The 10,808-nt window shown below is 49.0% G+C and overlaps 1 protein-coding gene across 1 annotated transcript; it reads left to right on the top strand.

Moving 5' to 3' along the window:
- The first annotated feature begins 2,753 nt into the window (after window positions 1-2,753).
- Window positions 2,754-9,916, top strand: SPRY1 (sprouty RTK signaling antagonist 1). Its single transcript, XM_061993332.1, has 2 exons — window positions 2,754-2,882; window positions 7,035-9,916. Exon 2 carries the CDS (start codon window positions 7,090-7,092, stop codon window positions 8,050-8,052), a length of 963 nt encoding a protein of 320 aa, XP_061849316.1. The 5' UTR covers window positions 2,754-2,882; window positions 7,035-7,089; the 3' UTR covers window positions 8,053-9,916.
- Window positions 9,917-10,808: the final 892 nt, after the last annotated feature.

The raw sequence follows: 10,808 nt of genomic DNA on the forward strand, positions 1-10,808 counted from the left end.
ATAAAGGTCAATCAGGTGATCTAGAGGTGAAAGTTGAGTTTGGATTAGGAATAAAACTAAACAAAATCCTACAATGGACTCTGCGTTTATTCTCTACAACACTCCTTTTGGCATGCTGAAGCTCCCGTGAGAGAGGAGTACCGTATGACTGCAGAAGGTGGAAATTATCTCCAGTACATAACCCTCAAAGTGAAAATGGAAATGGGGACTGAATTGTGACTATCAGACGTCATTCAGTCTCCCAAACCTAATTCTGGGATATTTTTGAGAAGGATTAACTTTGGGTATAGAGGGCTGGTCTCTCCTGACTTGTCATCCGTGGGAGAGACAGGCACCTTTAGATGACAGTTTGGAGGTGGAAAATAAATCAGTTGCATCGGATTCCTGTCTGTGTATCAATCTTCAAATTAAGGTAGTGCCAGGATGTAGTCATGAGGTATGTCAATCCTCTGCCAAGTTGACAATCTATTCTCCAGCATTTTAGCCCTCCTTTTTCTCACACAAGCCTCTCAGCGCTATCTTTTCCAAGAAAAATCTAACAAGATGACTTGCGTGAGATGCACACATGTTTGCTGGAGTCTGTGGAGACCCTGCTGATACAGCTGTCGGGTTTTCCCTTGTTTCAGTGAAGTGTTAATTCAAGTGCCAAATGACAGTAAACCCCTGACACCATTCTTGGTTATTTTACTGACCTATTTAAGCCCAGTATTGTATTTCTAAAATCAACCTTTTAGCCTTGCCATAGTTTTTTTTTTTCTTCTTTTAAGGTAGTACCAGCTTTAGAGATGGGAAAGGCAAGGTGCTACATATAGTCTTCTATGAGAAGACCGTTGTTAAAGGTGAGTATCCTTAGCTGTAGAGCAGAGCCCTGAACGGCCCCCGCATTCCCCACCTTTTACATACAGCTCCCATACCCCTGTAGCTGATGTTCCCACTGTCTGTGTCACTGCAGGAATCGCTGTACATAGCACAGCCACAGAAACACCGCACCTTTTGGTTTGTCTTCAAGTTATTTTGCAAAAGAAATCTAAAGTAGAGCAGAGGAAGAGAGATCGGTGCCTACAAGCACTACTCTGCAGAAGTAATTTTTTGTTAGTTTTCTCAGTGACTTTTGTTCTTCAGTAGGAACTTTTGTTCATTTGAGCGGTGATAGGTTCCAAATTTTCATACGGATTCCACTGAAAATGGTTTTATGCTTGGTGCTCGCAGCGTGTCTGAGAATGCTTGTGATATGCCATCACATTTGCTAACTACTCTAGCAGTATTAATAATGAATTGGGATATTTTTATGACCATGCCAAAGATTTTGAGGCTGTTGTCACTTGAGCTTCTGTAATTAGAAAAGAGCATTTATAGTTTGTGTATATCAGCAGCCCGTTAATTACAAATTTAAAAGCATTAGTGATATTTAGTATATAATCTTTATTGCATAAAGATTTTATTTCAAAGAGAAATATGTGGCTGAAGTAAAGCGTTTGTGTAATGATGGATTTTTTTTTTTTTTTTAAGTTTGGGTATTTTATTTCCAAGCCCAGGGAACTTTAGTGAAAAATAATTGCATGACATTCATGTGTGTGATCCGGCTGGACAGGCTATATTGCAGTAGAATACTGGCATGCCTTTGTTTGTACCGAGTATTTGGTTTTGGATAACTGTTCCTTCTAAGCAGCTTCATATAGTCTTAAAAGAAAGGTGAGAGAACGTGATTTTTGTGAAAGAGGTTGTAAACAGCCAGTTAGAATGTTTCAGGGAAATGGTGCTGTAACCCCAGAGTTATCCAAACCTAGAACACTCCACTGTTCAAATACATCCTATGTTGTTATGACATATGACATTATTAGAATGTTTATTTATTTTTACATTGCTTTTCCACATTCTTGTAGTTGCCCTTTAAAGCTCTTTAGACACTCAACCAAACCAACAAAACAACCCCCTCAAAACCAAAAAGACAACCATATATCAAAATACCATTTGGCCATAAAAACAGTGGCTTTGAAGGCACTACTGTGGTCTCTTCAACACCATGGCTGAAAGGCAGTGATGAACTTTGGAGGGGCCCTGGCCCTGATCTGTCCTAGAGAAGGACAAGTGAGCCAACTGCATCATCTCTGGGTCCTCTGTGCCACCTGTCAATCGGCAGGCACGGCAGTTTCCCACTGAAAGGAAGGATTATGAGGGTATGTGCTTTCTGAAGTCCTCGGCTACCTCCTGCACTGGCCTGAAGGAGCAGGAACTATGAATATCCATGGGGAGCATGGAAGCCCACCTGGTCGGGCCCAGCCGGACACTGCACAAACGCAGGCACGACCGCTCAGGGCTCTCCAACCCGCGCTTAGAACCGCAGGGAGCCGGTGGAAGACCCCCAACGCTGCCCCTGTCCCCCTCCCCCCGCGGCGGCCGCCCCTTCCTCGCTCCCCCTGCCGGCCGGGAGCGGCAGGCCGCCGGGGCTGGGGGTGAGCCGCGCCGCCGGCACTAGCCATCCTGGGCCTAGGAACCTCCGCCTGAGCCTCGGCGGCCAGAGGCAGGTTTGCTCCTCCTTCCCCAAACTCCGGCGCCCCGCCGCCGCTCGCCCGCGGGGGCCGCGCCGGCGAGAGCGGCCGTGACCCATGAGGGGGGAGCGGCTCCCGCGAGGGCGGGCGAGTCCATGCCGGGATTTCGGGGGCGCCGCGCCGTGACACATTGACATCACGGGGGCGCGGCCGGGCGGCGGGCGGGGGCTGCGCGCTGAAAGGCGGCGGGGCGCGGCCGGAGTCACTCCGGAACGGCGGCGGGACAGCGCGGAGCGGGCGGCGGGACGGCGCGGCTGCCTACACTGCCCGGGCTGGACTCCGCGCCGGGGCCGCCAATGTGCCTCGGGACGCAGGCGTTCACCTTGGCCTTAGGTAAGCCCCGGGCGTTGCTCGCCGCTTCCCGCCTCCCCCCGCCTCCGCCGGGTCAGGTGCCGACGGGACTCCCGCAGCCAGCGGGGAGGATGAAGGGCTGAGGGGTGGCCAGGGGCAGCTGGAGTGGCGCGGGAGGCGCGGGCGGGAGACGAGCTGCCCTCGCTGCGCCTCTGCACGCCGGGCGTTTGCTGCGACCTGCGCGGGAGAGCGACCGCCCGCCCGGCCGGGGCGCGGGCAGGGGAGCCGGATCTCTAGGGGGATCGGTGTTCGGTCACGGTTTGCTAGTACTGGTGAAACTTCCATTTCGGTTATTGTCCGTCCTGCCTAACACGGGGATCTCGCCTCTGTGCTGGAGCCTTGTTTGATCCTCTCGAAATAGCGAGGAGGCTCCGGAGGCTTCCGTGCAAGACTTTTTTTGTATGTGTGTATGCGTGTCCGGGGCTGCCTTATATTGCCGTTTTCTCCCTGACGTGCTGAGCGTGCCCCAAGCCTGTCAATCAGCCTCCAACAGCAACAGCAAGCACATGGCAATTCGCAGGGAGCTCGCAGAGCCATTACGCTCTGCCTCAAGCTTGGCTTGCAACTTGCTGAGGTGCATGCCTTGAAAGCAAGTGCTGCTTCTTCGTGATTTCTTTAAAAAAAAAAAAAATCTTGCACAAGGAGTTTTGGTTGCACTTTGCCAGAAGGGACTTGCGGTAAGGACCATGCAGTGAAGCCGAGCGCCGGACCTGGGACCGCTGCCCTGCACTCGCCCCCCGTCCCTCTACGTGGAGGGATCGCCCGGGACCGCTCCTCTCTGGAAAAAAAAAAAATAAAGGCAAATAACAACCCGCATTCCCCGCGCCTGCTTGGAGATCTTCTGCACAACTGCTTTGCACTGCCGGACTCTGCTCCGGTGCCTGCGGCTGGCTATCGCCCGATCGAGACTTGCAGAAAAGGGGCTTGATTTGTTTCCCGCCACCTCCAAGACCGAGAGCCCTTAGGGCCGAAGGAGAGCGCTTCTCCTCTCAGCGTCCCGCGGGGACGGAGGGATCTGGCTCGGCTGAGGAGGGAGTTCAGGGAAGGCGGCCCGCTGAATGCTGACCCTCGAGAGGGGAGGGCTGCGGCAGGCAGCAGAACTGGATTTTCCTCTGCGTGCTGAGTAGGACGTGGGGATCTTGCGAGGGCTTTGCAAAGACGAGGAGCGCAGCCCGCCAGCCTTCCCCCGACCCCGCGGGGCTGGGACGGCAAGGAGCTGCGGCTGCGGTCCCGCCGTCACCCAGCCCTACGGAGCTGCCGCCCTCCGCCGAGCGGATTTGTCATTATTAGCGACTCCTTGGAAATCTGTAAGTCTGGAGGGGGGTCGACTGGTGCTGTTACCCTGGAGCCGAGCCGGGTGCGGGGGCAGTGCCGCCCGCTTGCTTTGCACGGCAGCGCTGGGAGCAGGTGCCGCCGGGCGCACGGGCACGGAGCCGGCCGGGCGAGGCGCGGCGCAAGCACTACGGCCCCCCATCGGATCCCCGCCACCCTCTCACCCGGTCCTCCGTCCTGTACCAAAAAAACCCAACCCAAACACACCCGCGGGCATTGAGGTTCCGCGGGAGAACCCTGGGGGCGGATGTGGGGCGGGCTGACGCGCCCGCGGGGCCGGTGTGCGTGAGGGGACTGAGGTGCGCTCGGGGGCCGGCTGTTGCGGGCGAGGAGGGGGCCGCCGCTTGCTGGGGATCCGCGTGGGCTGAAAATGAGTGGAACGTCAAAACTAAAAGCTTCAAACGCGTCCGCGCAGGCTGACTGAGGGGGAAATGTGGGGTCCGATCCGCGGCGGCGGGGAATCCCCGGCGCTGCAGTGGCCGGTCGGCCGGGCGCTACCGCTTTAAAAGCCGGGAAGTCCGCCCTCCTGAGGCAGCACCGGCCTCGGTCTCTGCCCTCCCCCAGCAAAAGAGAGCGGGGGGGGAAGGTGGTGAGGGGGAAGGAAAAAAAAAAAGCCCTTGTTTTCATTCATAACTTTTTTTTCCTTTTTTTTTGGTGTGGTTTGTTGGGTTTTTTTCCCCTCCTCTTCCTTCCTCTAGTCAGGGCCGCGCTCCGCGCCTCGCCCCGCTCGGGGCGCTGAGGGCGCCGCGCCGCCGCCCGCCCGGGGCGGGAAGGAGAGCGGCGGGGGGAGCTGGCGGCGCTTCCGAGCGGGTGTGGGGAAAAGCCGGGGGGGGTCACCGAGGGAGAAGCACTGTAGACTGTGCCTGCTCCCCCTGCACAAACGGAAGGTCTCTCGCCGTCTTTGCTCTATGTTATTTTATTGGCCGGGGGTTGCTGGCGGGGCGGGCAGGGAACGACACACGACCATTTTAAACCCCCTTTTTAGAAGGGTGGAGGTGGTTTGTGCAACTGTGCCGCACTCTCCCTGGTCTGCAGCTGCTCTTGTCAGTCCGCAGCCGCGTTGATATTGCACTTTCCCCCCAAAGATGGCACTGGATGTCTTTCACATTTTCTTAGGATATTATTTTTCATCCCCCGGGGAGCCCAGCTCCTGGTTGGTAGAGCTGTAAATCTTTCCCTTTTCACATTCATTCACCCTTGGTCTGTTGTGGATTTGTATTCAGCGCTTACGAAGAAGGCAGCTTGTTATGTGGGAACGTGTTCAGAACGTTTTTTGTGTTTGTTTTCTTTCTTTTATCCTTCTTAATCTGGCGACCCTAAAGCCCCCACAGGTGACGTTAAATATAAAATGAAATCTTGAATGGCTGAATGAGCACAAAGGCTTTGTGTCGTAGCAGAAGCTGTCGCTTCCATTTATTTAGGGTTAAATATATATATTAGGGGTGCTAAAAAAAAAAAAAAAAGATGCTAACTACCTGTTAGAAGAAACCTTTCCTGGTTCTGGCTGTTCCTCTGTTTTCAAACGCCACTGTGCCTTTTTCTGTCTGGAGTGTGGAGGAGCTCTGTGCTGGTTGTGCTCTGGGTGGGCAAGATGGGCCCTTCTGATTATTGGATGAGTTTGGGAAATGCTTGATAGTACTTGTCTTTCTCCTCTTTAAGGTGAATACGTGTGACATCCTGGGGGGAGCACAAAGGCACTTTTCCTCTAGCTGGCAGTAAAGGAAAGCAGTCTGTTTTCTCCATTCTCTCTGTAGATGTGGCATTTAGATTCTCATCTAAATTCTTAGGTAGAGAACTGTCACTGCCGTTTTCTCAGTCAGCATTGCAGTCTTGCTGTCAATAGTTGGGCAGAATGAAAAGGAATGAAAATACTTTAACATTTAGAATATGCTGTATTTATTTGACAAGCTTTTAATCTGTGTTGTGAAAATAAATTTTGCTCTTTGATTATGTTTTGAAGTAATTTGTTGATTTGGATTGAGGTGGGTGTTTTTTTTGTCATCCACTCTTAACATTCTTATGATCACTAGTTACTTTTTCTCTGACACCTGGTTGATCTTGGCCTCTTCTACCCTTTTTATTTCACACCCTGGCCTATGGTCAGAAAATACTTGAAAATGTGCTGTTTGCACTCTTGCTTTAACTTTCTGAGGAGCAGATTAGATTTAGGCGCCGAGTTACTCTCTTACAGAAAGCGTCTTGGCCACTTGACAGTGCTTAGTTGAGACTTTGCAATGCACATACGTCACTTCAAAAAGGAGGCTTTCCAAATGTACTAGCAAGCAAACCTGTTGAGCTTTCTGGTGCTGCAGATTCAGACAGCCTAGCGTGAGCTGTGCATGTTCTTTTTTTCTGCCACGGAGAACACAGACCTGAAGGTGGTCTTGCCTCTTTCTATGTTATTTTTGGGAGTGTTCAGAATTGCTCTTGCTAGTTAGACAGATGTTAGGTTCAGTAGCAAGTGAGAAGCATTTTTTGTGGCTTGCCAAGTAAGCAAGCGTACAGGTTAATACAAGAACTTTTTAAATGGCATAGGGTCTCCTTTGCATTCCTCATCTATGATGCCATACCCAGATTCTCCCTATTACTGGACTTTGGCCAGATCCTCAGCGTTGCTGTAATCCCATGCTGAAAGAGATCAGTACCTGGTGGCTAGGGCAATTTGTGGTTTGCCATATCGCTTCTGTTTTCAAAAAGCATCCTGTTCCTTATTCCTCTTTTGCCCTTGATCTTGTGTATGCGTGTATATAGGTACACATACAAAGTTTATTTATACCTTCTGTCATCTTCTTGCTATTTTAGGATTTCAGATGCATGCCAGGTTCCCGCTGAATGCCAGAAGTAGAGATCACTACAGATGGAGCCCCAAAGTCAACATGGCAGTGGTGGTTCACTAGTGGTGATTCAGCAGCCCTCCTTGGACAGCCGGCAGCGGTCGGACTATGAAAGGGAGAGCCCGCCGACAACTATCTTGTCGCTGGACCAGATCAAGGCTATCAGGGGCAGCAACGAATACACCGAAGGTCCATCTGTGGTGAAAAAATCTGGTCCACGGACAGCGCCGAGGCAAGAGAAGCACGAAAGGACTCATGAAATCATACCAATTAATGTGAATAATAATTACGAACACAGACCCAGCCACGTGGGGCACGGGGCGCATCAGCATAACGCGAGGGTTCCGGTCTTGAGCAGGTCAACCAGCACGGGGAGCGCAGCTAGCTCTGGGAGCAACAGCAGCGCTTCCTCGGAGCAAGGATTGCTGGGGCGGTCGCCGCCGTCCCGGCCAGGCTCGGGCCACAGGTCCGACCGCACAATCCGGACGCAGCCCAAGCAGTCGTCTCTGCTTGTGGATGATCTGAAGGGTCCTTTGAAAGAGGACTTGGCACAGCACAAGTTCATCTGCGAACAGTGCGGGAAGTGCAAATGTGGCGAGTGCACGGCCCCGAGGGCCCTCCCGTCCTGCCTGGCCTGCAACCGGCAGTGCTTGTGCTCTGCGGAGAGCATGGTGGAGTACGGCACCTGCATGTGTTTGGTCAAAGGGATCTTCTACCACTGTTCCAACGACGATGAAGGGGACTCTTTTGCGGATAATCCCTGTTCGTGTTCCCAGTCACACTGCTGTTCTAGGTACCTGTGCATGGGAGCCATGTCCTTGTTTCTGCCTTGCTTGCTCTGCTACCCCCCTGCAAAAGGATGCCTGAAACTCTGCCGAGGGTGTTACGACCGCGTCAATCGTCCAGGCTGCCGATGCAAGAACTCCAATACGGTCTATTGTAAACTGGAGAGCTGCCCCTCTCGGGGTCAGGGCAAGCCCTCATGATTTTTGGAGGAAGATTTACTTCCTCTGACTTCAGTTTTTCAGGTTGTAGCTGATTTTTTTTCTTTTGTTTTTGTGTTTCTCCCCCTGGCCCCCCTCTTTCCTCCACCCCTCTCCCCATTTTGGGGAGAGGCTGTCCTTTTGCTTTCCTTTCTATCTCCTCACTTTCAAACACAGAACTTCTCTCCTTTGCATCTTTACTCTCCTCTTCCTATTGACTTGGCTGAGTGTGGAACGTTGTACGTAGTCATTGCTGCTCTTTGGTAAGTGTGGACCTGATATCTGCATCTGCCACTCATTTAGGCAGGGTCTTTTGAGTTTGTAACTGAACCACTCCTGAAAGAGACAGTGAGGGCTCACTGGGCTTTTGAAGCTTCTTGCTCTGTGAATATCTTCCCAAAGATGTTTTTCTTTCTCAGCAATTTATGGTTTGGGTTTTTTTCCTCAACCTTCCCTGGGTACCAAGGAAGAATAACTTTCATGAGTGAGCTGGATTGTGAAATCACTTTTTGTGTGTGTTCGTTTTGGATAGGGTTGTAAAATAAAGGCTTTACCAAATGAAAGGCCTGATTCTTCTATAAGCAGCAGCCTGCTGGTTTTTTTTTTTCCCCATTTTTCCCTCCGTGGTCTTTTTGTCTTGACTTTTGGAACATTCTCAGTCCTGAGAATAACCCTGCCTCCTTTTTTATTTTTTACATTTCAATGTAACTTGGGGTTTTCCTACACTATGTAGATCTTCACATTGGAGACATTGTGGCTGCGACATACTCATTTGTTTCTTTTGCTGTCAAGCCTTTGAAGGATATTGCTCACTCCACCCTCCTACTCCTGTTTTTATAGTCTCTCAGTATCAGTTGATATTAAAATTGGTGGTGTTCATGTATTCAAACAGCCTTCAGGTGTCATCGAGACACCTAAACATTCTTGAATCCTTAAAGTTTCTTGTGATCCTTTGGTTTAGCAAATTTAGCTCTGCTCTGTACTTTATAGTTTTATTCTGTCCCTGTTTTATTGCCTTAGCCACAAATTGTGGTCCTTTTTTGTATATTTTATGTATAAAACACAAAGTTGAATCCCAACTATTTTTAAGACAAAAGTCTGTTAAAACTTTTTTTATTGTAAAGAATATTTATTATGTGAATCTATTATTTTATGATATTTATTGCAAAAGACTTTGAAAATGTACTCATGTCTGAATATAACAAAATATCAATACTTAACGAAATAAGGATGACACGAAGAAAGTACATATGTTAACTATAATGCAGAAAATATATTAATTAATGAAAATGGCTCGAGTTCTTTTGTTACGATGACAGGTTGAGAGCTACGTATGCATGTTGTGGGGTTGTTGGGGTTTCTCCTTGCGGTGGTTTGGGTAGCAAATGACTCCCTATTGATACTTCAAAACCATTAGTATGTGCTCTAGTTTACCTAATTTTAACTTTGCTAACTATACGTCAAGTAAGTTGGGTTTTCCTTTTGCCATGGGATATTTAATGCAATTGAATGTACATGTTGTGCTTGACAACGCCAGGAAGTACAGGCCGTATTTATTTACCAAAGCAATGGGAAATAACACTTGTGGAGGGGGAAATCTTAACTTCAAGGAGATTTTTTTGTTCCCTAAAGAATACCAAATTAACATGTAAACCTATTTTAATTTTTCTTATATAGAACTTCTTGGTTGGTTAAATTGTATGTCAGCTGAAGTAATGAGCCTACTGAACTCAAACTGAAACGAAAATCAAGAGCCAGGATAAAAAGAGAAAACAGTTGTGTTGCTGCAGTTTGCTAGATTTGAAATTTGGGCGGTGTGTATGTTTGTCTATAGCTGCCTATATTCTTTTCCCTCGCGTTTTCCCAATGTCAGCCGAATCCATCTTTAAATTAAAGGCTCTTAAGGGTGACCTAAGTGTCACGGCTACTTGTGACCATTTGACACAGGTTCCACAAAAAAAAGCTTTTAATCGGGGGTGAATAGGGAAACCTCATTCTTCTGTTCACATGGATCAAGGCTAACATCACAATTCTCAAGTAAAAGGTTTATTAAATGGATGTAACTTCACACGGTGTGCAGAGTAAGCAGTTCTCAGGAAACTCCACTTTAAGAACACAGTAATAACTTGACAAACATGTCATCTTGCATTTTGAAGTCCTGCTGCTTTGAATTGCCATTTTCAAGCTGTTCTGGCATGCTGATGACTTGGATATGCTTGGCTTTTGTTAAGGTTGTCAGAGTCGATCTAGTGTCATGTAATGAGCTGACTGAAAAGTTGCATTCTTTATTAAAGTGCATGGATGACTTCTGTGAGGTATAAAGTGAAATCATCATCTGTCCACATCTAGGAAACCACTTGCTTTACCATGTACAGGCTGGGAGGCCTGTGGGGGTCAAGGATCTGTGTATAAAGTTGGCTTTCCAAGATGTATTCCTCACAAGCTGAAGGAAAGCCAAGAGAATAATGTTCCTGTGCAGCAGGCAACTTGCTTTGCACTACTTTTGTATACCTGAGACTTCTCTAACAGTGACAGCTGCACACAGTCCCTGGGAGACGATGAAATCCTTGTCAAACAGTCACCATTGGTCAGATATAACTATTTTTAAGACCATGTACACTCAAAATACTGAGCCAAGTGCCTTTTCACAACTGGATATGATCCAGTTCTGTGTTGATTAAGTTTGCTAGAAGGGTGCAAGTTACTCCTCTTTGGGAAAAATGTTATACTGCTTACATTTGTGTGTGTCTCATTTTTTC

Source organism: Colius striatus, chromosome 3 (genome assembly GCF_028858725.1).
Source record: "Colius striatus isolate bColStr4 chromosome 3, bColStr4.1.hap1, whole genome shotgun sequence".
Taxonomy (NCBI): domain Eukaryota; kingdom Metazoa; phylum Chordata; class Aves; order Coliiformes; family Coliidae; genus Colius; species Colius striatus.